Here is a 23,686-nt window from a genome sequence, read left to right as displayed (position 1 = left end):
GTACAAGCCAGATACAGGTGGCGGGGATGGCTTACCGGGCCGACCTCTGCTCATAAGGGGCTGCAGATAAGGTGCCTTCAAGGTACCGTGCACGGACCTCATCGTCCTCAATAGAACCGGCCAGCGCCCCAGTGACTGCCTTCCCTGGTCTGCGGTGGCTCAGCCCAAGAACAACTTTCAAAATCCAACCCGTTTTCCCCTAAGAGAGAGACTTTCCTTCCACACCGCCATCATAGCATCAACTCGACGGTAATTAGCCGCGTCGCCCATCTCGATCCGCCTCGAGAAACAACGCCGACTAGTAAGTCGCTCTCTCAGTCGACCTGCCCCCCCGTCTGTGAATTTGCGGCTTCGGCTTTCTGCCTCGGTCTCCGCTCGTTCTCTTGACTCCCTAAACGACCCAATCCACCACGTCTTGCGCGGCTCAAGGACCCCAGCCAAACGGTGCAGGGCGTCCAATCCGTCACGTTACTGGCCGCTGGGCCCCCCCTCCTGCTTTTCACTCGTAGCCGCCTGGGGGATGCCTTGAGCTTCGCACGTTGCGACGCGCTGTGCATATCTGTCCTCAGATCACGGACCACGCGAGTCAGCAGCTTTAAAACCGTCATCCCCGACTACGGCGGCTCTCTTTGTGTCGCAACACCACCACTTCCATCCCCGCCGTTCGGCCGAACCATTCCCGCGACTGTGCGGTGCTGTCATTGTTATTTACATTTGCTTACCAGTTCGACTTGCGCAGATACATACCGTTAAACCCGCTTCCCTGTTTCGCCTTCAAACTCCGCCAAGATGGGCATAGGAGGATCCAAGATGTGGAGCTGGCTCTCCCTGCTCATGAAGCAGAAGGAGATGCGTATTCTGATGGTTGGTCTCGATGCCGCCGGCAAGACCACGATTCTCTATAAGCTCAAGCTCGGCGAGGTCGTCACCACCATCCCGACCATCGGTACGCCACCCCCGTCCTTGGTCACGCGCCTCGGCTGGATGGAGGAAATACTGACGCTGCTAATTTAAGGCTTCAACGTCGAGACCGTCGAGTATCGCAACATTCAGTTCACCGTGTGGGATGTCGGTGGTCAAGACAAGATCCGTCCCCTGTGGAGACACTATTTCCAGAACACCCAGGGCATCATCTTCGTCGTCGACAGCAACGATCGTGACCGTGTTCCCGAGGCTCGCGAGGAACTGCAGCGCATGCTCAACGAGGATGAGCTGAGGGACGCCCTTCTGCTGGTTTTCGCCAACAAGCAGGATCTGCCGGTGAGTGGTGGCCTTACATGCGGGCTGCAAGACGAATTTCGCTGACGTATTGTTATAGAACGCCATGAGCGTTGCTGAAATCACAGACAAGCTTGGTCTCCACAGCCTGCGGCAACGCACCTGGGTACGCTATGCCCCTTTCCGTTGGGTCTAAATGTCGCGAATACTAACTCTGTCTGCAGTACATCCAATCCACTTGCGCCACTTCGGGTGACGGTCTCTTTGAGGGTCTCGACTGGCTTGCCACGGAAATTAAGAAGAACAACTAAAGCGACCGCGGCTTCTTTCGGGACCGGTTTCCCTCGCCCTCGGATATGCGTGGGTTCGATTGTGCTCTACCAGATATCCCTTAGGCAAACAGTCGACTAGCCCATGACCTTTTTGCGGTCGGTGCCTGCATCGTGAAGACCGTATACGAATGAGAAGATGAATGCAAGGAGGGGAGGGTGGCCGACACTCATTCTGAACTCTAGTCACTTTTCGGAAAGACAGAAGGGCGCATTGGGTTTGGGATCATGTACAATTTGATACACTCGTCAGGAGAGACAACAGTTTCATCCACTGCTTTCCTCGACTCCTGAAACCGGCCCTGGTGGTCCCATGGTGTCTCGTGCTGAGAGGACTGGAGGAGAGAAGGCTTGTTTAGCCGACAGGAGCAAAGTAGCAGGCGTTGTGTTTGGAGAGTGCAAGGAGCGGGGGCTGTTAACACAGGTGGTAATCATCAATGTCGAATTCTTGGTTCGTTTGTCCCTTTCTCTCGGGCTTCCAGCACTGGTTCATTGCCTCACCTACAAAACTTCATCCCCTTGAAGTAATACTCCACAGGAAACATGTGGTCGAAGGAAGACATATGATTACCGCAAGCTCGATCAACCTGTCATTGAGGAAAACCGTTCCCAGGCACAGCCTCTGGGTCTGCGAGCGGACAATCACACAGTCCCGCCTGTTCTCAGGTCAGGCAAGGGGACTGACATCCTCAAAGGGCTAGGCAACCGTATCAGGGGGCCAAGATGTGACCTCTTTGTCTTATTCAAGTCAATATCTGGCAAGATGAATCATGGTAGCCTGTCAGAGGTTTCTCGAGAGTGGAAGCCAAGCCCTGGTCATCCTCATCGCCCCAGCACAATTTACACCGGTGATAGTCAACTGTGGGAGCGGATTATGTGCTTCCATTTGGCATAAATACAATGTGAGGTAGCATGGAGATTGCTCTAAACGCCTCTGAAATGCTCCGCTTCCCACGCCTCATGACTCCAACTTCCCATCTTGAACGAAGCGGCGAGCGCTAGATAATAATACACACAGACCGTTTAACTCCTAGTGTACAACCAAAATCACCATCATCAACCATGGCAGCGTCAAGTTTCCTTGTCGGCATTCTGCTGGGCCCGAATGATCAGGCCGCTCTTATCCTCGTTCATTGCAACAACAGCCACATCGCCCATCTTGATATCCCCCCGAATGATCTTGTCCGCCAGGCCGTTGCCGATCTGGGTCGTGATCAGCCGGTTGAGGGGGCGAGCGCCAAACTTGGGATCGTAGCCTCTCTCGGCGAGCCAGTCCCGGACGTCGTGGGGCACGCACAGCGTGATGCGGCGGTCGTCCAGCCGCTGCTGGAGTTCCTTGAGCCGGATGTCGACAATGTCCCGCAGCGCCTGGATCGAGAGCCGCTTGAAGACGATGAAGGAATCAATCCGGTTGAGAAATTCGGGCGGGTAGTTGGCAGCGACCACGTCCATGACCGCTCTCTTGACGCTCGGATGGATGTCGCCGTCTTCGGTCTCCTTGTATGGGTGAATCGGATCGGCGCCAACCAGGATGTCGGCTCCGAGGTTCGACGTCAGGACGATGATGGTGTTCTTAAAGTCGACTTTGTGTCCTTGGGCGTCGGTGAGGTAGCCCTCGTCCAAGACCTGGAGCAGCAAGGCCGAGATGTCGCGGTGGGCCTTCTCGAATTCGTCGAAGAGAAGGACCGCGTACGGCTTCCGCCGAACCGCCTCTGTTAGTTGGCCGGCGTCTTCGTAACCCACGTAGCCCGAGGGAGCGCCGATGAGGCGGGAAATGGTGTGCTTCTCCTGGAACTCGCTCATGTCGAAGCGGACAACGGCGGTTTCGGTCGAGAAGAGGAAGCCGGCGAGCTTCTTACACAGTTCCGTCTTGCCGACACCGGTAGGACCGAGGAAGAAGAAGGATGCGAGCGGCCGGTTCTCGCCGCTGAGACCAGCTCGCTGCATCCGTACCGCGTCGGCAACAGCCTTCAAAGCCTCATCCTGCCCGCGAACGGACTCGCGCAGAATGTCTTCCATGTGTATTAACCTCTCAGTGTGCCCAGTTGACAGCTTGGATATTGGGATTCCGGTGATCCTCGACACGACGTTGGCAATATCGTCTGCGGTCACCGAGTCGTGGATCAGGGCGCCCTCGCCTTCGGCCTTCTCGCCCTCCTTTGGCAGCTTTTGCTCGAGGGTGGGGATCACGCCAAATCTCAACTCTGACGCCTTTGCAAAGTTGCCTTGTCTCTGAGCCTGCTCCAACTCGATGCGGGCCTTGTCGAGCTCAGCTTGGGTTTGTTTGATGGCGTCAATCTCTGCCTTTTCCTTCTCCCACTTTTCTGTCAAAGCCTGTGCCTCTTCCTGACATTTATTGAGGTCCTCTTCGAGTTTCTCCCGCCGCTCCTTGCTCGCAATGTCTTTCTCTTTCCGTAGGCTCTCAAGCTCGATCTGGATTGTCATAATTTTTTGGTCGAGGCGCAGAATGTCCTCAGGTTTGCTTTCCTGCTGCAGTCTCAGCGAGCTGGCAGCCTCGTCCATCAGGTCGATTGCCTTGTCGGGTAGGAAGCGGTCGGTGATGTATCGGTTCGAGAGGGTTGCGGCAGCTACCAGTGCCCCATCGGTAATACGGACGCCGTGGTGTACCTCGTATTTGTCCTTGATACCGCGAAGGATGCTGATTGTGTCCTGTACGTTGGGCTCGCTGACGAGGATGGGTTGGAACCGCCTCGCCAAGGCGACGTCTTTCTCGATCTGGCGGTATTCGGCCAGCGTTGTAGCGCCACAACATTGTAGTTCGCCTCGGGATAGAGCAGGCTTGAGAAGGTTCGAAGCATCAATTGAACCCTCCGCCTTGCCCAAGCCGAGAAGCGTATGGAGCTCGTCGATGAAGAGAATGACCTCGCCGTTCGCTTGCTGGACTTCAGTGAGCACCTTCTTGAGCCGCTCCTCGAAGTCACCCCTGAACTTTGCGCCAGCGATAAGGGAGCCGAGATCCAGGGTGATGACCCTCTTGTTCTTGATACTCTCGGGGACGGCACCCCGCACAATCTCGAGGGCCAGCCCTTCGATAACAGCGGTCTTGCCGACGCCGGCACTGCCGATGAGAACGGGATTGTTTTTGGTCCGGCGGGAGAGAATCTGAATTGTACGCTGGATCTCGGCCGACCTTCCAATGACGGGATCCAGCTTGCCCGCCTTGGCCTTCGCTGTCAAGTCGACTCCGTACTGTTCGAGGGCCGGCTTCTCCGGTTCGCCTCCGAGGTTCATGCGGTGCGTGCCGCCAGGAGGGTGTGGCCTGCCATTGGAATATGTGCGGACTGCGACGGTAGGAAGGGCGTGTTTCAAATCGGGCAAGGCCGCTAACCGTGGAGCGGGCGCGAGGGCTCGACGGAACTGGTGTTGTCGCAGAGCGCCCTTGGAAGCGGCGGCAAGTCGCCGGGAAGCGGCCGGTACTAAATGCGCTCTTGACTGCATGTTATGGTCTCAGAATAGAGGGGAATGTGGTCGCATCGACGTTTGACGGTCGATGTAAGAGCTCATCTCCCGCCTCTGAATAAATTGTTGCCATGATGCGCCGGCGAGCTGGAGCTCTGGAAAGCTCTCGGAGTTTCGGCCCCACTTCCTTTATCTTATCGAAGCGGTCGGACGTGGAATTGGGCCGTGCGGTCATTGTTGACTTTTTAAAGGGTTTCAAATTTATTTTCAACGTTTTCTTCTCTTGCCGTCTTCTGCACTGAATTATCTCAGTACCGACCGTAGGTTGCAGCTGACCGGTGTATTTTAATCCACAGGCTTCCCTTGAGAATCACTTTAGCCGGCTGGTACAAATTCTAGGTTTGACTTCTCATGGTACGTAGCTGGCCTGTTTACTTTGATCTCCTTCATTCCACTTTTGCCTCTCCTGATGATCCATATTGGTCCGTGTTACCAAGCAGCCTCAAGACCTGCAGATGACGACGAAACCCAGCATTGACATGCGTCTCTGACATCCTACTGTTCTTCATGAGATGAATTGGACGGCCAATTGGAGCTTTCTGCTAATTGCTCATGTCTACTAGATTATTACCCCAGTGTCTGCTGAGCTGTTGCCCTGAAACCGGCGCTCAACCAACTCCTGCTGGAGGCCACGAATGCGGAGTTCAGTCGTTGCCCTGATTCTCGCTCTATAGTTGGGGTTGTGCTGCTAAGTAGAACTGGGGATGCCCTGCGCCGGATGGCCCCAAAACATGAGTTGCTATGCTAGCAGTCATCCTTCGTCAGATAATAACTCAATACTAGGAGATAAAACAAGATGAGGCTAGCGCCCAGAACGTCATGGTGTAATGTAACAGGTGTGAGGTCCTCTCCTCCCCATGCAAGTCAAAAGGCTGGTCGACATGTCAGGTCTAAGCCAATCGCGTCCCATCTGCCGTGGCAGAACACTAGACCGATAACGTGCAATGTTAAAGTTAAACTTGTCTCTCGACATGGCGAGGAGAGCTACCCCGTTGATGATCGGTAGACACCTTGGCAGTACGTGAAGGAAAGTGGAGACGCGACTCCTTCCCAATTGGCTCGCCCTGACACGCCGCGACTTTGACTCTCAGGATCCAACCTGGACCGTTGAAAACGAATCTTACGGAGGGGAGTAGAACTTGAACACATCAGCGCACAACTTGTTATTGAGAAGGCGGAGGGCGTATTTCAAGATGCCTATGTACGGAGACTTGGGTAACAAGCTGGTCTGTATCGTCATAGTCCTCCGTCCTGCACCCAGCTAACACTTGGTCAAGGTCCAACACGCCAAACGGACACAAAACCTGGCGCATCTACCACCATATCAAACTGAGCTTGTTCGTGCTGTGACTCGCGAGGTGCGCGATTTGGACAAGGACGTTGCGAGCTTGCTGGAGCCGTTTCAAGGGTCCTTCGACCCCTCCGCGGACCAGCCCACGGCTTGCACCTTGTTGGTCAACCACCTGTCCATTCGCCGGAACAAGCGCTGCCTTCTTGCCTACCACCGGACGCGCACCGACAAGTTGGAGGAACTCGTGTGGAACGGGTCCGACGTCCTCGACCTTGCCGGGCAGCAAGCAGGTGGCGCCAACGGTGCGTCTGCTGCAGACGGCGGGGCAAGCAGTAGCCTGAGCCCGCAGGAAGAGGACTATGTGCGGCAATACGGGGACCTGTTGGCTGCATATAAGGGTCAGTGGACGGACATTGATCTGACGGGCAGCCTGGAACCACCGAGAGACCTGTTCATCGACGTGCGCGTGTTGAAAGATGCGGGCGAGATCCAAACAGAATATGGGTGAGTTCCCAATTGGCCGCACGCACCTTCTCATGATGCATGAGTGAAGCTTACTCGAATTTTAAGCGCCATCAACTTGACGAAAAACAGCCAATTCTACGTCCGGCAAGGAGATGTGGAACGTCTTATCGCGCAGGGCTACCTGCAGAAGCTCGGATGAACAAGGCCACCTAGAGTTTGCCTATCGTGCCGATGCAGACAATGTCGAGTTGTGCTGTGCCGGGGGCTTGAGGACAAGGGAGCACATTTGCAGGACTCTATCCTGGTAACTTACAGACATGGAGTTCTGGGACGCTTCTCGATGGCCTTCTGAGCAAGATGTGTGGTTCAAAAACGATCGCGCAATCCACAGCAGCGGATGAGGGAAGTCTCGCGCCACATGGACGGCAGAAGATGTCGTTTGTTTCACAGCAGGAGATTGGAGGACAAGATTGCCCATCAGGGTGCTCCGTATACCCTACATTGATTACGATGGTCGGAAAGCAGGCGAGGCAGCAAAGCAGTCGGAAGCATGCCGGCGCCATGAGGGTCGCAGGCGGGCACGGACGCGGAACGGTTCGTCAACTATTGTAACGCGCCTGCAGCTCACATGGCTCGCGAGAAGTTTTCTCACGAATCCTGGGGGCAAAATCCACAGTGGCCGTTACTGTGATGCGTTCTGGGGACTAGGCGAGCAAACGGCCTCTGTCCAAAGGCAAGGCCCATTGATTGTCAAATCGAACTGCTGTTGTGTGCTGTCAGAGGTCGGAGAATTTGAAATCTGCTCTCTCACATCAGAACAGTAATTGGAGGTACCACGGGAATATGCTAACATTTGGACGAATCGCATCCTGCCCCTTTAAGCTCCGAAAGTCAATTCGCACTGGCATTACATCATCCCACTTCCTCGCCAATTCAGCCCCACCAACGGTGCAACCGCTCCAAACGTTCCAGATCCAGCTTGCTCAGGAGAAGTTGCCTTCGGGCATTCTCATTAGTAGGAGAGTACACTAATAAGCTTGTCCAAACAGATCCTGCGCCTGCGTAGGGGAGTTTGGCGCGATATGTGGAGTTTGAACTATACACTCGGTGTGGGGCTCGAAAATATCAGAATGATGGTTTCATCAGCACCATTGACCTTATCTTCAACCACTATCGGGTTCACATGGCAATTGGAACCCGGCTATCTGAGCTTTGTTGGACTTCGTGTCCCAATCAACACACGGCACCTCAGCTATTGCGCTGTCCGTATTTCTGCCGTGGCTCGATTCATAAAGACACAGCGCCCCAACTGCCAACTGCTGCCCGTCAACCTCATAAACATCGACCTACCTTATCTAGTCTCACGTCATCTCAGGTTGTTGTGTCGTTTTGCTTTTGTGGAACCACCATGCCCACGCAGTTGGCTGATTCACCGGCGATCGCGTGTTGAAGAACCTCCTTTGGAAGAGGCTGCGCTTCCCGAATTACTTGCACGATGTCCTCGTCCTCTTTCAGCCCCTCCCCACTGGGAAGGAGGCGCTCGTCTACCTCCTCTCGAGGCTCACATCAGGGAGAGCACCCCGCCGCTTCCAGCCAAACCCAGTTCACACGCACTATTAGCAGTGATCTGAAACAGCTGTCCTCCTCTGTGGGCTCTGTCTCCCACCGCGAGCCCATAAGGTCCTTTATCCACGGCGCTGTCAGGGGCCACTTGGGTGAGTTCGCGCTGCCCATGAATGTGCAGGATAGTTGAGCTGACCGACGCGGCCAGCCCCTCTCGACAGCGCAGAGTCGGCGCGCTCCGTCCGCGAGGAAACTGCCGAGCTGGCCAACTACTTTCTCTCCGACAAAAAGGACGGCCGGGGTGCACCTTTGTTTCGCCGGCCGCGGCCTGCCTCCTCCCAAGCAGTGCGGCAGACCACTGAACAGTACGCTCCGGAGGCTATCTCGACGACGACACCATCCAATGCGATAATCGAGGTGTCAGAACCATCCTCGCCGGGAGAGACTGGGCAGTCTCCGGCTGAGGGACCATCGATGCTCACCACCATGTTTAGGAGATCGCCGCCAGACAAGAGCTATATCTTTGCACAAAAGGATAGCCCTGCTTATGAGGAGAGCATTCCGGCTGATGACGCCGGCGATGATGGTCTCGTCACGCTGAGCAGAGCATCAACCGCCGAGCCGCGCCCATTGCTGGCCCACCGCGATACTGACGACGACGACCCGAGCGATATGTCTCCGTTGCTGGCCACGAGGTCACGCGATGGCCAACGGGGAGGCTATGGCACTGGCCAAGAGAATGGGCACGGCCTTGACTTGGAAGGCCAAAAGCACTCGGGGCGGAGGGAGTGGTTCGGAAGGATAGCGGACGGTTTCTGGAACGCCGAGGGTGAGGTGGCGCATATTCTGCCCATTATCGGCAACCCAAAGCGCTGGAATCGACATGCCCTGTGGGAGAATTTGGTCGTCGCACCGGTGGCTTGTCTACCAGCCGTGGTTGTTGGCCTACTGCTCAATATCCTGGACGCTCTATCTTACGGTGAGCATTCATGGAATCTTGATATCCGGTCCGTACGCTGACAATGCACAGGCATGATTCTGTTTCCTCTGGGAAGCCCAATATTTGCGAGCTTGGGATCTGCCGGGATCTCCATGTTCTACGTTAGCTGCATCATCTCTCAGTTAACCTTCTCAACGGGGAGCATATTCAAGGGCGGCGTTGGCTCCGAGCTCGTAAGTCTGAAAGGCCCACTGAATTCACTGGACACTAGCTCACTCGAGCAGATTGAAGTCGTACCCTTCTTTCACAACATGGCCGCTACTATCACCGATATAGTCGGAGACGACAAGCCTGACGCTGTCATTGCTACGACCATCACCTCCTACGCGCTCAGCTCGATGCTCACAGGCGCCGTCTTCTACTTGATGGGCAAATTCCGGTTCGGCTACCTCGTTGGTTTCATCCCTCGACACATCCTGATCGGTTGTATTGGAGGTGTGGGCTGGTTCTTGATTGCCACCGGCTTCGAAGTGACCGCACGAATGGACGGCAATCTCAACTATGACTTGGATACGCTCAAGCACCTGATGCAGGGCGACACCGTTCCACTGTGGATAATTCCGCTTACGCTGGCGGTCATCCTGTTTTACGGCCAGTCGAAGATCACTTCCAAATACTTCCTTCCGTTATACATTCTCGCCATTCCCGCAGGTTTCTATGCTTTGACCGCTGCCTTGAACTTGCTGAATCCGGACAAGTTGAGAGATGGTGGCTGGGTTTTCGACGGCCCACCGGCAGATGAGCCTTGGTGGTACTTCTACACGCTCTACAGTGAGGCTCCTTCTTCCAGGCAGACTAAGACGCGGCTAACTAAATAATTGCAGAGCTCAACCAAGTGCACTGGGGAGCGATCGCGCAGTGCATTCCAGCCATGCTCGCGCTCACCTTCTTCGGCATCCTCCATGTCCCAATCAACGTGCCAGCCCTGGCCCTCAACACCGGCGAGGACCACGCCAATTTGGACCATGAACTCAAGCTTCACGGATACTCCAACTTCGTTTCTGGCATGGCAGGCAGCATCCAAAACTACCTCGTCTATTCCAACAGTCTGTTCTTCATGCGCTCAGGCGGCAACACACGCCTAGCCGGCTTTGAACTGGCAATCTTCACCTTGCTGGTCATGTTGATCGGTCCTTCGCTGATCGGCTACATCCCCGTCATGATGGTTGGGGTATTGATTTTTGACCTCGGCTTCGAGCTGCTTCTCGAGGCTGTGTGGCAACCGAGGAAGAAGCTGAAGCGCGTCGAATATTTTACGGTGGTGGCGATAGTTCTCGTCATGGGGACGTACGACTTTGTGGTGGGAATTGGCGTGGGCATTCTGCTGGCCTTCATGTCACTGACGTTCCAGACATCTCGAGTCTCGGCCGTCCGAGGCAGTTACTCAGGCGATGTTGTGGGTTCAACGGTGAGGAGGAATCCGACCCAGCAGCACTACCTTCGGCAAGTTGGTCGCCAGATCAATATCATCAAGCTCTCGGGCTATCTGTTCTTTGGTACCATCGTCGGTGTGGAGGACAGAATCAGGAAACTCATTTCCGACGAGGAATTCAGCAGACGCCCGATCAAGTTCCTGGTGCTTGACCTCTGGCTCGTCACGGGACTCGACTACTCTGCCGCAGAGGTCTTTAACACCATCAGCCGGCTGCTGAATGGCAAAGATATCGAGCTTGTCATCAGCGGCGTCGACCCAGAGCACGGCCTGGGCCGCAACCTGCGGGCCGTCGGGCTTGGCGAGGATGGCATCGAGGTCAAACTCCTCCCCGAACTCAACTCGGCTTTGGAGTACTGCGAAAACGAACTTCTCAAAACACTCTTCGTTAACCAGGAAGACTCAGCCAGCACCCGCACCGCTTCAACCGCCAATCTCGACGTGCCCAACCAGCCCGCACCGAAACTTTCAACCCCTGACTTGCTCGGCTCCTCCCCGCGGCGCGACCACCTCCGTGAGGCGGCAATCAAGTCGATTGGGCACGTGGACGCGAAGCGCTCGAGCAGCTGGCTGAGCTTCAAGGAGCCGCTGCGGCTGATGCTGCAGATCTTTCACGACGTGAGCGACAAGAACGAGGACTTTTGGTTCCGCGCGGTGCGCTACTTTGCGCGCGCCGAGTATCCCGCGGGAACGGTCTTGTTCCGCCGCGGCCAGCGCGCCGAAGGGTTCTACCTGGTCGAGTCGGGCATCTTGAGGGCCGAGTACGACCTGCCGCAGGGCTGGCTGTTTGAGAGCATCGTGGCGGGCACCACGTGCGGCGAGTTGCCTTTCTTTTCCGAGACGAACCGTACGGCGACGTGCGTGGTCGAGAGGGAGTGTGTGGTGTGGTGGATGGATGAGGAGAAGTGGGTGAGGCTGCAGAGGGAGGAGCCGGATGTGGCGCAGGAGCTGTTGAGAATCTCGCTGAAGCTGACGAGTGAGCGGATGTCGGTTATCACGTCTTATACATTGACGATGGCTGGGTAGTGGTCTGGATACGTGGGACGGAAGGCTTGGGTTTTGGCTTGGGTTGGTCCTTCAGCGAACATTCTGTTAGAATGGGATTTGGTTCACAAGACCATGTTGATCGATGCGTGTGTTGGGAGCTGTACATATTACCATGGTAGTAGCCCTTATGGGATGTAAGCTACCGGCATTAACTAAAAATCATTGATAAGCTCGGCAATGGCAAGACCAAGATTTCTTGGGGAAGTACCGTTTCTGAGACGGAATGCCCCTATCAGAGCTTTGAATCCATCGTTGTCCCCGTCGTGGGTTTATATTTTGTGACCGTAGTCGAGGTGGGAATCTTGGCAGCGCTTCCTCAGTCGGGATCATGCCTAGGATGCACAAGCATGACGAGACTACCACCCGACCCAGAGGTACCCCTTTACGGCAACACAGGAAGGCGCTCAGATTTGCCAGTTTCGGCGCAGTGGCGACTTTCCCGGACTCGGGGTGGGTCGCGCGCCCTTGCATCGAAGGGCGGCACGGCTGCCTTAGTTCGCTCACTTACAAGCGTTACACATGGTTAATAAATTCCCGGCGCCTGGATCTCGTTCATCCAGGCAAACCCTCAACTCAACATCAACGTCTTCATCATGACTTTACACTCAATCCTTGGTATTCCCCGTGTCAAAAAGCGATCATCATCATCCTCGGCCAAACGCAACTCCTCACCATGGACCTCCTCCCTCACCGGAACAAAGAGCGGCACAATGCCCCTTTCCTCTTCCCCCTCCCCCTCCCCCTCCAGACGCAAATTTCGAAACAATAACGGCACCAACCAGAACAACAACACACAAGTCGAACTCCCAAACCAAGGTCCCACCCTTCCCTTCCTCCCAGTCTCCCTCTCAACCCTCCCCCTCCGCACCCCTCTCCAAATCCATAACCTGATCCTGACAACCATGTTCGACCCCCTCCCCGCCTACAGCGCAGGCCTGGGCTCGGCACGAATCTCTGCCGTCCTCCAGTTTCGCGCCGCCGTGCCGCCCGTGGTCTCGGCCTCGCACCTGCGCGCGCTGCTGCTCGCGTCGGGCGTCGCCAAGTCGCCTGCCGCGGCCGAGAGGGAGGTTGCGGGACTGGTGCGTAGTGGGAACGGGAGGAGGGTGGTTATTCCTACGTTGATGGGAAGGAGGAGCAGCGGGAGGGAGGGGGAGTTGTTTGTTCTGAGTGAGACTCTCGAGGGGATGGTGAGGGACTGTCGAGGGTTGGGGGAGGGGGTGAAAGAACGGTTTGTGAAGTGGTTGAGGGCGAATCCCGGGCGGTTGAGGGTGGAGCAGGGGGAGGAGGGGTTGGTGGCGAGCGAGGTGGATGCGTTGGTGAGGGCTGGGTTTTTGACGGCGGTGAATGGCGGTGGTGGGAGTCTAGGGCTGCGTGCCCGGCCCGAGGAGAGGTATGCCATGATCAGTCTGGAGTCGGTGTCTCGCGCGGCTGCTGGGTCGGTGGCCGCCGCGGGTGGCGAGGGTGTGCTGCACGCCGCCGGTGGAACTGGGGTCCGGGGTATGGCAGGGCCGGTCCCAGCGGGCTCCAGTGAGTTCAACGTTGCGGTCCCTGGGAGCGGGGTGTTTGTCAAGCTGGTGTCGGCAGCGCTGGAGCACCTTGGCGAACTGCTTAGAAAGACACAGTACCGCGAGATGCCGGAGTCAGATCTTCGAGAGAAGTGGGATGGCGGTATTGTTGGGGAGAGCCAGGTAGCTCAGGCTAAGAAGGCGCGGGGCGAGTTTACGGGCGTCATGCCCGGGAGGACGAAGAAGTGGAAGGAACTCCAGGGGTTGGCGTTCAACTGGGTGCTACAGGAGGCCGTTGGTGCCGGCTTAGTCGAAGTCTTGGAGACAAGGAGTGTAGGGCGTGCCGTCCGGTTACTTTGACCCGGGCCAGCTTGCAGTTCGGTTTCCCAGAAGCGGCCACTCATCCAGGGAACGTCATTCGCGGTCCGAAGAGTTCCTTCGGAGCCACTGAGCATGTCACGTTGCTGTGGTATACTAGGGTGGCTGGACTATCGCGATATCGATACGAAGGATACGAGCCCCGAAGTCTGCACGTCCGAAGCAGCATGGGAAGGACACGCACGCCGCAGAGTTATGTAAGGGACGCTCCCATCGAGGTCGGCGCAACATCTTGAAGCTTCAGTTTCGTCGAAACTTGATGCAAGCGTAGGACTAGGGTTCGGAGCCGGTGATTTGAACACGGTCGGCGGCCCGGAGAACAAGGCAGGACCGGGGCCTTGATCCGTGCGGTTCCAGTCGCTGCCATGTCGGGGAGAGCCAGACGGACGGATGAGGTGCGTGTGCTGAGACACCCATGACATGCAATAGCCATGGTCTGCATCTTATAGACGCAAGCTCGGTTATTGTGGAACACCATTCGAAACCGAACAACACAAGAACAGCCTTCGCCGTCACCAATCAGTTGTCACAGAGCGCTCTTAAAACCTGGGGATCAGTCTAGTAGAGCTCAAGATGCGGGTGGTTCCAACTAGCGAGGGAAGAGCAGTGGGAGGAAGAGTCGATGTCAAGCCGAACCGCGACGGACGACCATGGTGATCGAAAGAAGGGTGATTTATTCAGTGCTGAGGTATGGTCAGCTAGCGCGTACCTACCTTGGGTAGCATTCCCTTCTCACTTTTCAAAAACAGAGTTCCATATGAGTTGATATTCAACCCCCCGTTCACCAGCCAGAAAGTCATCGTCGGAGACTTGGCGATGCGCCAGGCTTGCCATCGAACACAATCCGGGTTTGACGCGAGGGCAGAGGAGAGCAGAGCCGGGACAAGTCTGCAGTGTCAAAGCATCAACACAGGTAAGCACTTCAAGGCGAGGGGCGATTTGTTCGAAACGATGCATGAGTCCGGGCAGATTTACAGCCGGCTGTAGTTCCAACTTTCGAGTGGCTGGCTGATCAGGTTTGATGTTTATAGAAAGACTAGACCCTTGATATCCGCGAGGGCTAAGTGTTTCGATAGAGTCTCATGGTAATAGCTGATCCTGGCGAGATGGTGCCTGACAGCCAGAACCTCTCCGCTCTCTGCGGCAGACAGTCGGGGAGGGAAAGGTATCTGATATGTAGCCGAGGTTAAATGCTGCAGTATGTGAGTTAGTTTTGGGCGGATCTGAGCCGTTGCATTGGTGTCGATCATGGCTGAATTATGGTCGAGAGTGGTGGTAGCCCAAGGTCTCGCAGGTCTGCTTCATAGCATATGTAGTACATGAGCGTACGAGACTCGCCACTGGGCTTTGAAGGAATAAGGAGGTAACGTTTAGCAGCCAAATCTCGATAACACGCAGTTAATTTCACGTGTAGGCTCATACCCTTACCAAAGAAACCCTGCCAAAGAGAAGGTTACTTCGCATGCATGCATCTGCAAAGCGCCCCTGTTCAAAGATGCACATTGCGCATGGGCATTCAGCTGCCGGCCTCATAGACAACGACATGCGCCGACTGTGATTGTGTTCTGCCGAGGGCTTCCCGGATTTCTGGCTGCGGCAGGGCTCCGTAAATCGAGTTTTAGGGTGAGATTGCTGGACGATGTGGCGGCCACATGCGTGATGTCGATCCCAACTTGGATGGAACGGCTCCGGATCAATTTCCACGGCAGCCTGTCGGTTCCTCAGCGCTGAGTTGCAGGTAGGGCCTCGCTTTGGGGCTTGCGGATTCGGGGGATGGATGCCCTGGATCAAGTGGGGCAATTGGACGCGGGGAGACCTGCGCGTCGAACGAAGCGCGATTGTGACGGTGGCAATCATCGCCCACCGACCCCCATGCTCAACCATGAAATAAATGTCAAATCAGGAAACCAATGCAATGATTGAGGTGTGATGTGGATGGGGTTCGCAGAAGAGATCCGCGTCGCCTGGGTGCCTGGCCGGCGTCGAGCTGCATGTCCTGCCCTGTTCCTGCAGCCTCAGCGAGCTCGGCAAGCTCCATAGAGGGTGTGGTATGACCAGCGAGCTACCGGTAGGTACTGTACAATAAAGTATCTGGGTGCGCATTTTAAGTTCCCATCCCATGATGCCATTGGCGTCCAACCATGTTCCAAGGTGTTCTCAGTTGTGAGGAGGTGCTGCCGACGCATCCTTATTATCACACTCACCTACGGATCCGTACTCGGCCTCGAGGGTTTTCGGACGGCACTTGCACGTGGGGTGATTTATCCACCGACGTAAACTGAACGGGTGGAGCTGAAGAAACTCCAAATTGCGTGCCGTTAACCCCTGGTTCACCAAGAATGCCAAGCACCTCCAGTCCAGAAACGGCTTGGCGAGCCCGGGGATGAACTCCCAAGGATCAGCAGGGGCCCGATGATGGCCCGGTGAAATTGCTTCTTTTTCGAAGAGAGCCTGAGAGGCCAATGGCTCGGCTCGGATTGACAAGGGCTGCAAATGTGCCTTTTCTGGCAAGGTAGGGGACTGGGACCAGAGGACCAAGGGGGCCCGAAGCAGCGCCTCTGCTGCAGTGCTGGGGGAGATTCCAGGAGGTCCCGCAGGAAGGGGAAATGAGGGAAAAGGAATGATTGCCCACCCGCCTCTCCCGTTCCCCTTCGTTGAACAACCTGAACCACCAGGTGATGAGGCATTTCGACCGAGGGAGGGACGAGGTGCTCTGAGAGAGTATCTGCCGAACGACTATCAGGACCCGCTGATTGGGGGCAACACTAACGCCCCGAGTCTTTGCCTCGACGACACTTTCCCTGGTACCTGATCTCTCGTCCGATCTCTGACCAACAACGCTCCCATTCTGCGCCCACATAGCACATGTCCAGCCGGACCTCTCCAGCGCCTGGCATCACCGTCCTGCACCTCGATTGTCGCTCGTTTCGATCCTGATGCTGGGCAATCCTATCGACTCATTTGACGTCCTTGCAGTCGTTGTCTGAGACCGTGACGCCAAGGTCCGGACCTTGCCCTGGCTCGAGCACCCATTGTTCCCCAGCGCCACCTCGAAACATCGTCTGATCTTCGACATCCCTTTGCTACTCACTCACCTTGCCCTGTGCTCGGTTTATCCCAGCTATTGAGCTCGACGCATCTTGGGGTTTTAACACGAAAACACGCGGAACAACAAAAATCTCCGCCTGTGGCTCCGAAGCGCCTGGCGCGACACATCTTCCGACAATAGCGGCAGCGTGCAGCAACCCTTCCGTATGACGCAGGGCCACGAGCGTCTTTTTCATACCCACCAGCTTCGGCCTGCGCTATCAGTACCACTGCTTGCGAGCCACGCGCTCGTCACTTTCGGCCGCAGCTAGCCCCGGGACCGGTCCTTCGAGTTCAAGGTAAGACCCAGCCAGGCGGTGCACTAGCCTAGAACACGAGGGTAACAGACGGCCAGGGACACAGGACTCGGTTTGGCTGTGATTTAGGTTCAGCTGCAGTGACCGGCGATTACGAGCAACGACCGTCATCCTTGGCCTCGAACTCCCTCGAAAAGGCACGAAAGCGCCTCTTAATCTTTTCCACGAGCTGACGTTCTCTCCACTCATCTCCCAACAATTCACGTCCACCACCACGAATCTCCCCGAAAAGGCCGCCCGAAGCAATCCGTGATCAGTACTTCGTCTTCAGCCCAGCAACTGCAATGCTAGCGGATTTCGCCAAGCCGAAGTCTATCTTGTAGCGCAGCTCATCTCTGTGGAACTCTGCCACCGTGCCAACCACTAGGGTTGTGGTCCAGCAGACATACAGACGAGATGTCAACAGCACTTCCAAGGCCATCTCGGCCCTCAAATGGCCCGCCGACTATCGCGCTCCCAGCGCTCCCTGTGAACAAGACAAGGAAAAGCAGCAGTGGTTTGGGCAGCAAATCCACGCCTGCGACTCCTAAGAGTGGTCTTCGCGCGCCCTCAACGGGCCTGCTCCCTGCTGCAACACCAATTCCTGCAGCATCGCTCCCCCAGTCCAGATCAGTTTCAAGCGTCCATGCCGTCAATTCCCCGGGGAGGACGATAAGGAAAACCGTCAGCATCAATTCATTCCCGCAACCTCCACGGGGGGATGGTCGAGTTATCAGTCTCCCGCCAAGTCCTCTATCCACAAGTGCCCCTTCACGGAAGTTGAGGACACCGACTACACCCACTTACCAACTATCGGTTGGCACCCCAAGCTTTCTCAATGGCACAGCAGAGGGCAAGTCAATATCACGACCAACCACCACGAGAAATTCGGATGGCCTCATCAGCGTGACATCTCCACCACAGAGTCGCAGCTCCTCTGCGCAGGACTCCTACTCAACTTCAGCAACCCAGTATGACGACGTGAATGACTCCGCGCCGCTACAGTCCGATGTCGCCGTGAGCGGAAAGCGCTTGTCAAAGACAGACGGCAAGGGGAATGTCATTGTGAGCGTCCGAGTGCGCCCAGATGCCGGCGGGAATGACAATAAGGCGGATGGGGAATGGTTGGTCGATGGGAGGAAATCATTGATTGCGTACCGGGGCAAAGAAGGGGGAGATTATTTTTACGGTGAGAGTTTTGGAGAGGGAGACTGTTCGGACCTGTGCTAAATCCCTGCTGCAGATAACGTCTTTACGACCCATGACGACAACGCTAGAGTCTACGACCATATCGCCAAGCGGCTGGTACGAAGAGTGATGGAAGGCTACCACGGAACCGTGTTTGCCTACGGCATGACTGGCACAGGAAAGACATTCTCGATGCAGGGCACGGCCTCCTCTCCCGGTGTGATACCCCTCGCAATCACCGACATTTTCTCCTACATCCGCGAAACGCCATCCAGGGAATTCCTACTCCGCGTCAGCTATTTGGAGATTTACAACGAGAAAATCCACGATTTGCTGAGTATGGCCTCAAGCAATGGAAATCAGCAACAGGAGGAGATCAAGTTGCGGGAGGACAGCAAACGGGGAGTCTATGCGAGTCCCCTGAAGGAAGAGATTGTCCAGAGCCCGACCCAACTGCTCCGTGTGATTGCCCGCGGCGACCAGGCCCGTCGGACGGCGAGCACCCAGTTCAATGCCAGGAGTTCACGGAGTCATGCCGTTGTGCAGATTGTGGTGGAGAGCAGGGAGCGCGTTCCGGGAGGTTCTGGAGATAGCAAACGACAGGGTCTTCCACCCGGCGGTGTCCGAGTCTCAACGCTCAGCCTTATTGACTTGGCTGGTTCGGAAAAGGCGGCAGAATCGAAAGAACGGCGACAGGAAGGCTCCCATATCAACAAGAGCTTGCTCACCCTTGGAACGGTCATTGCGAAACTTTCCGAGCATAAGGACAAGGATGGAAAGCCGGCTGACAAGGACGGCAAGCACCTGCCGTACCGAGACAGCAAGCTCACCAGGTTGCTGCAAGGAGCTCTGTCAGGCAATTCGCTTGTCAGCATTCTCTGCACCATCTCAGTTGGCTCCGCGGGGAGCGCTGGCTCTTCCATCACGCACACAAACGAGACTCTCAACACGCTCAAGTTCGCCTCCCGAGCGAAGAACAATATCGTCAGCCATGCCAAGCGTGCCGAGGAAGCCCTGGGTGCGGGCGGCGATGGTGGTGCCAGAGTCCTGCTGGAGCGCTACCGGATGGAGATCATGGAGCTGCGCAAGGAACTGGAGGCCCAGACGAAAGCCAACAATAAGAAGGAGGCTGACGAGGAGAAGGAGCGAGATGCCGAGGAAGAGCGTGCTCGAGAGAAGGAAGCCGAGATGCGCCACGAAGAACAGATGCTGGAAATGCAACTTGCCCGGACCGCTCTCAAGGAGAGGATAGACCACCTCAACAGGCTCATCCTGAGCTCAAAGTCGATAGGAGTAAACGCGAGTGGGTCCTTCAGCGCCCTCGGCATTCACCCTCGCTACTCGCAAGGGTCCATCCGGTCCTCGATGGCTACCTCCGTTAACGGAGGAAAGTTCAGTCTCGAGAGAACAGCATCCCTGACCTCGAGCAACTCAACAATCGGCCGCAAGTCGGCCAGCCATCATTCAACGGGAGGCGGGGAGCCACCCGCGGCAGAGGACGAAGACAGCGTGGGCGAGTACGGAGACGGGACGGCGTCGCTCGCCGCCCAGAACCGTGCGCTCCAGGCGGATCTCGCTGACAAGAACCGATACATTCAAACCCTTGAGAAGCGGCTCCTCCAAGCTCGCCGCGCGAGCTCATCTCGCACCTCGGTCGGCCTGTCGGCAGGCAAGGGGATCATGGTCGGCGAAGACCACAGCGTCTCGGCTCTAATCAAGGAGAAGGACGCCGAAATCGCGGAGCTCCGCGCCCGTCTCGACGACAAGGACCGTATGCTCGCGGCGTTGCGCAGCGCCGCAAGGTCGCGAGACCATGCCGACCGGGTCGAGTCGCGGTCCGAAGTCCGCATGTCGGTGTCGTCGCAGATCCTCGACAGCAACCCCGGTCCGGCGCCGACCGGCAGCCCGCCCGTGGCGCCCCCTTCTCTGCTACGGCAGGTCTCGCATCTCCGGAAGCGGACCAAGAGCGTCGATGAGATGAGCAGGATGCTCGACGAGATGATTCATGAGCGTGTCGAGAGCGGCCAGATCATCCGCGGAAATCGCGGGAGTGTCAGGGTCGCCCCTGAACAGCGGAAGATCTCGTCGCCTATTCTGTCACCGGCTGGGCCGCCTCCCCCTGGCCCTCCGGCTGGACCGCCGATCCAGCTCCAGCTTCTGAGCCGGCACAGGACGTCGTTTGTCTCTGACCAGCAGAAATCGCTGGCGTTGGAAGTCTGAGGGCAGTTTGGTCGTATTATTTCTTGGATCGGCTCGGTTCTTCCGGTCATATCTTTTCCTGAATCGAACCAGGAGCCGGGTAGATTGGGTGCCGATGAGATCAATATACTTGTGATCTGGAGTTGTGGAAGGGCGGGATCGGTATTTCGTGGTTTGTTCGTTCTTGGTTTGATTGACTGTACCCTGTTTTTATATACCCGACCTGTTCTTTCTGTTCTCTTTTTGGTTATAGGGTGTGAATCTCACTCTACCTTATTCGGATAACATTCGATTCGCGTTCTTTCTTGATCCTGCCGACTGAGGTCTCGGGAACGGTGGCTCAGTACTTGAGCCTCGGCAGTGTACATTGTGTATCAGTAATGTCTTTAAAAAGGAAAAGGGGGTGATGGCGGGCAAAGTTGATGGAAACGACATGAGTGGATGAAGGGTGGCCTGGTCTGATGAGACGAATTGGTGAGGTAGCAGGCAAAAAGAATATATTCTTGGTCTTGTGCCAATCGCCAGCGCTGTCTGTTATGGTTCTCGAGTGAATACGGAGAAGATGAGTGAAGGAATGATGTTCTTGGGATCAGAGAGGTGACGCTACTTTGAAGAGCAGACAAACGGAGGAGACGGAGTACTTCATGACCCTGTAAGGACAAAGGACAAAGATCTGGGTCACAACAGATGTCTTTCATTGGCTGCCAATCAGAGGGCCAGACACTCGGTTTGCAGGCATGAGCTGAGTTAATTAGGGCTGAATCGGGCCTCTGCTTGGTGTTGCATTGCGTTTGTGTTCCTCTCGAGCTGACCTTCCCGAGTCAGCAAGATGGGAACATCCCGGAATGGCGCATAACATCGACTTAACTTATATGCCGCGGTTGTCCAAACGGGCAGGTCAGCAGTTACGATTCATGGCTTCCTTTCTGTTCCGTCATGCGAGGCAGATACGAGTTGTCCGGTATTCTAGACTTAGTGTGATTTCGTTGAAAGGTAACGGGTGTCCATGGTCGCGACAGTCAGCCGCTGGCTTGCGGACATCAATGCGTAATTACATACCGCGCATAATCTCCAGTAGATATCCGTGGGAATCGAGACGGGATCTCGCATAAAGGCAATCTTACCTTCCTTGGGCAGCCCAGGGGCCGACGTGTGTAATGTGGTACACCCGCGCTGTAGGTCGGGCCAGCCCGGTTTTAGAGGCAGATGAGGCGGCGTGGCATGAGAACATCGACTTTGCAAACCAGTAACAGAGTTCCGGTGGGAGTGCTGAATTAAGTAAGAGCCGGCTGAGGGCTACTACTATTGAGCAATGGATCCTTGAGGAGCTGCTTTGCCGTCTTTCTGTCTTCAGGGCGCCATTGCAGCATACCTCTCATGAACTCGAGGAATCTTGCTTTGTTCTCACCTTCAAGCCTCTCCTCCGAGGCTTCCAAGCTGTTCTTCTGTGGGATTTCGACATCGGCTATCCAACGGCCTGACATACTGTCGTTAGCAGATGGCGTGAACGGGGCGTTCAACGGGGAGCTCACCATCGTCGGCGAAGAACTCGGAGCTGCGAACGCCCCGGCGGAGCAAATCCAGGGCCGGCGGGCCCAAGACTGCAACCACTTCCGCCAAGTGAACCCGGGTCATGGAACCCTCCCCACTTGGGTCTTGACCGTGAATAGGTGTTTGCCCTCAAACAAGTCATATATCTGAGCCAAGAACGATCAGTACAATGTCCCGAAGTGAATGAAAACAAAGGGCGAAGAACGAGCCCTGCAGCCGACATTCCATATATCCACTGGATAGCTCCAGTCAACCTTGAGCATGGCCTTTGGCGACCTGTACACATCGGCTGCGCATCGTGATTTCGTTTCATGTCCCTGCGGACAGCAGAACCAAGATCGCTGAGCACAGAGACACCCCACTGTCTAGGACGCTTGAACCGCCGGGATAGCTAAACGGGAGCGACCTCCACGAACTTACGAGGGGTGGGGTTGTCCAGGTCAGCTTCGGTGAAGGCATCCAGAACTTGCTTGTCTACAAGTTCCATCACTATATTGTCACCTTTGATGTCTGCGGTGCAACACTAAATCAGTAAGCGCATCCTCTAGGGGGGGTCCGACAAGGCGGACGAACCAGTATGAACCAGCTTGCATTCGGTATGCAGATAATCAAGTGCGAGTAGCACCATCTTGATTCCAGCCTTGAGAAGATCCTTGGTGAATCTGCGGGAGGGGTTGTATCGAAGAAGATCTTTCTAACTGTTGCAACATGGCTTCAAGACAAGACAGTGATGGTCGCCGTCAGGTCACGGAAGAAGCAGCTGGTCCAACGCTCTTCGCACATAGCGAGATCCAGTATGCTGGGAGTCAGCATTGCTGAGTCGCTGATACTTTTGGAACTCATCTCCATTGCTACGTTCTCAAGTATAGACTTTCAGTGCGACATGTTGGTGGTCCCTGCTTGTGTTAGCCTCCTGTTAACATTCTTTCTCCATCATGAAGCCTGGAGATGCTCACAGAAGGTTGCGAGCGAGGTCACACCGTGGACGTGGTTCCGAAACCCAATCTGCCTAGAATTTGGCATTTGGAGGTGGGGACGTCCCCAATGTTAATCGGATAAAAGAGCCCTGCCTTGAATTTCTCGACGTGTTGCTCCTCAACCACCACCTCGGGGGAGATAATCTCAAAGCCTGTTGTCGGGAATCGCAAGAGCGCCAAGGGAGCTCGCCTTGTCAATACCCTGGCCCATTTCAGAACCGATCTCATCCTTACAGCTTCCTTATCACGTTGTTGGAAGAGTTGTGATATCGCAGTCCCTATCATCGAGCCCCGCAGGATCCGTCCGTCGGGTGATGAGTTGCTCCGAGATTGTTGTCTTGTGCTCGCTTCTTGATGTTGAGACGACGGAGTCGCTTGTATGTGTAATTGCAATCCAACCTTGGTTTGTTTGCTAGCGCGGAACTCGGTAACGAAACAGCCGAACTGCCCGGTATTCACTTACGTTCATTTTTCTCATTCTTCTCTTCCTTCTATTATCCTTCCTCATTCTTCTCTTTTGTTTCTTTTTATAACGTTAGTTAGTTATTCTATTTTCATGAGTGTTTTCTTTTCTATTCTTTCCCTTGAATAACTTTCTTTTTCTTTCTCAGCTACCGCGCCTGCCATGTGCCACGCGAACAGTCGAGCGATCCAGGGCTTGATTGTAGGCCGGTGGGGCT

General features: G+C 55.6%; 8 protein-coding genes across 8 annotated transcripts; 5 read left to right on the top strand and 3 right to left on the bottom strand.

The window, feature by feature from the left end:
* Positions 1 to 789: 789 nt before the first annotated feature.
* N657DRAFT_562531 (ARF/SAR superfamily) lies at positions 790 to 1,529 on the top strand (the record flags this gene model as incomplete). Its single annotated transcript, XM_062788144.1, has 4 exons — positions 790 to 946; positions 1,016 to 1,260; positions 1,319 to 1,384; positions 1,443 to 1,529. 4 exons carry the CDS (start codon positions 790 to 792, stop codon positions 1,527 to 1,529), a joined length of 555 nt encoding a protein of 184 aa, XP_062653259.1.
* Positions 1,530 to 2,618: 1,089 nt separating this feature from the next.
* N657DRAFT_609850 (P-loop containing nucleoside triphosphate hydrolase protein) lies at positions 2,619 to 5,006 on the bottom strand (the record flags this gene model as incomplete). The annotated part of the gene is made up of 1 exon (XM_062790305.1): positions 2,619 to 5,006. The coding sequence occupies one exon, from the start codon at positions 5,004 to 5,006 to the stop codon at positions 2,619 to 2,621; it is 2,388 nt and encodes a 795-aa protein (XP_062653258.1).
* Positions 5,007 to 6,127: 1,121 nt separating this feature from the next.
* On the top strand, positions 6,128 to 6,993 carry N657DRAFT_77704 (GINS complex, Psf1 component). The gene is made up of 3 exons (XM_062797541.1): positions 6,128 to 6,253; positions 6,305 to 6,822; positions 6,889 to 6,993. Exons 1-3 carry the CDS (start codon positions 6,221 to 6,223, stop codon positions 6,980 to 6,982), a joined length of 645 nt encoding a protein of 214 aa, XP_062653257.1. The 5' UTR covers positions 6,128 to 6,220; the 3' UTR covers positions 6,983 to 6,993.
* Positions 6,994 to 8,278: 1,285 nt separating this feature from the next.
* On the top strand, positions 8,279 to 11,804 carry N657DRAFT_561944 (uncharacterized protein; the record flags this gene model as incomplete). Its single annotated transcript, XM_062788097.1, has 5 exons — positions 8,279 to 8,498; positions 8,555 to 9,325; positions 9,377 to 9,519; positions 9,571 to 10,117; positions 10,171 to 11,804. The coding sequence occupies 5 exons, from the start codon at positions 8,279 to 8,281 to the stop codon at positions 11,802 to 11,804; spliced, it is 3,315 nt and encodes a 1,104-aa protein (XP_062653256.1).
* A 244-nt stretch (positions 11,805 to 12,048) lies between these two features.
* Positions 12,049 to 13,796, top strand: N657DRAFT_77717 (uncharacterized protein). Its single transcript, XM_062797542.1, has one exon. The coding sequence runs from the start codon at positions 12,419 to 12,421 to the stop codon at positions 13,688 to 13,690; it is 1,272 nt and encodes a 423-aa protein (XP_062653255.1). The 5' UTR covers positions 12,049 to 12,418; the 3' UTR covers positions 13,691 to 13,796.
* A 976-nt stretch (positions 13,797 to 14,772) lies between these two features.
* Positions 14,773 to 15,613, bottom strand: N657DRAFT_640120 (uncharacterized protein). The gene is made up of 2 exons (XM_062791905.1): positions 15,131 to 15,613; positions 14,773 to 15,053 (listed from the first exon to the last, which is right to left on the bottom strand). Exons 1-2 carry the CDS (start codon positions 15,590 to 15,592, stop codon positions 14,955 to 14,957), a joined length of 561 nt encoding a protein of 186 aa, XP_062653254.1. The 5' UTR covers positions 15,593 to 15,613; the 3' UTR covers positions 14,773 to 14,954.
* Positions 15,614 to 17,508: 1,895 nt separating this feature from the next.
* N657DRAFT_652861 (kinesin-domain-containing protein) lies at positions 17,509 to 20,499 on the top strand (the record flags this gene model as incomplete). The annotated part of the gene is made up of 2 exons (XM_062794343.1): positions 17,509 to 18,280; positions 18,335 to 20,499. 2 exons carry the CDS (start codon positions 17,509 to 17,511, stop codon positions 20,497 to 20,499), a joined length of 2,937 nt encoding a protein of 978 aa, XP_062653253.1.
* Positions 20,500 to 21,752: 1,253 nt separating this feature from the next.
* N657DRAFT_652860 (uncharacterized protein) lies at positions 21,753 to 23,234 on the bottom strand (the record flags this gene model as incomplete). The annotated part of the gene is made up of 8 exons (XM_062794342.1): positions 21,753 to 21,955; positions 22,011 to 22,157; positions 22,312 to 22,390; positions 22,427 to 22,539; positions 22,603 to 22,691; positions 22,779 to 22,867; positions 22,901 to 22,942; positions 23,010 to 23,234. The coding sequence occupies 8 exons, from the start codon at positions 23,232 to 23,234 to the stop codon at positions 21,753 to 21,755; spliced, it is 987 nt and encodes a 328-aa protein (XP_062653252.1).
* Positions 23,235 to 23,686: the final 452 nt, after the last annotated feature.

The sequence above is a fragment of the Parathielavia appendiculata genome (assembly GCF_033297405.1).
Source record: "Parathielavia appendiculata strain CBS 731.68 unplaced genomic scaffold N657scaffold_1, whole genome shotgun sequence".
Classification (NCBI taxonomy): Eukaryota; Fungi; Ascomycota; class Sordariomycetes; order Sordariales; family Chaetomiaceae; genus Parathielavia; species Parathielavia appendiculata.
This window is presented reverse-complemented; position numbering and strand designations above follow the sequence as displayed.

Bases quoted from the DNA above. Each gene is read 5' to 3' on its own strand.
- N657DRAFT_77704 (XM_062797541.1), top strand. From the start codon at position 6,221: ATGCCTATGTACGGAGACTTGGGTAACAAGCTG. The intron at 6,254-6,304 runs GTCTGTATCGTC...CACTTGGTCAAG, and splicing joins GAGACTTGGGTAACAAGCTG to GTCCAACACGCCAAACGGAC. The intron at 6,823-6,888 runs GTGAGTTCCCAA...TCGAATTTTAAG, and splicing joins GAGATCCAAACAGAATATGG to CGCCATCAACTTGACGAAAA.
- N657DRAFT_77717 (XM_062797542.1), top strand. From the start codon at position 12,419: ATGACTTTACACTCAATCCTTGGTATTCCCCGTGTCAAAAAGCGATCA.
- N657DRAFT_640120 (XM_062791905.1), bottom strand. From the start codon at position 15,592: ATGGTTGAGCATGGGGGTCGGTGGGCGATGATTGCCACCGTCACAATC. The intron at 15,054-15,130 runs GTATGAGCCTAC...ATTCCTTCAAAG, and splicing joins GCAGGGTTTCTTTGGTAAGG to CCCAGTGGCGAGTCTCGTAC.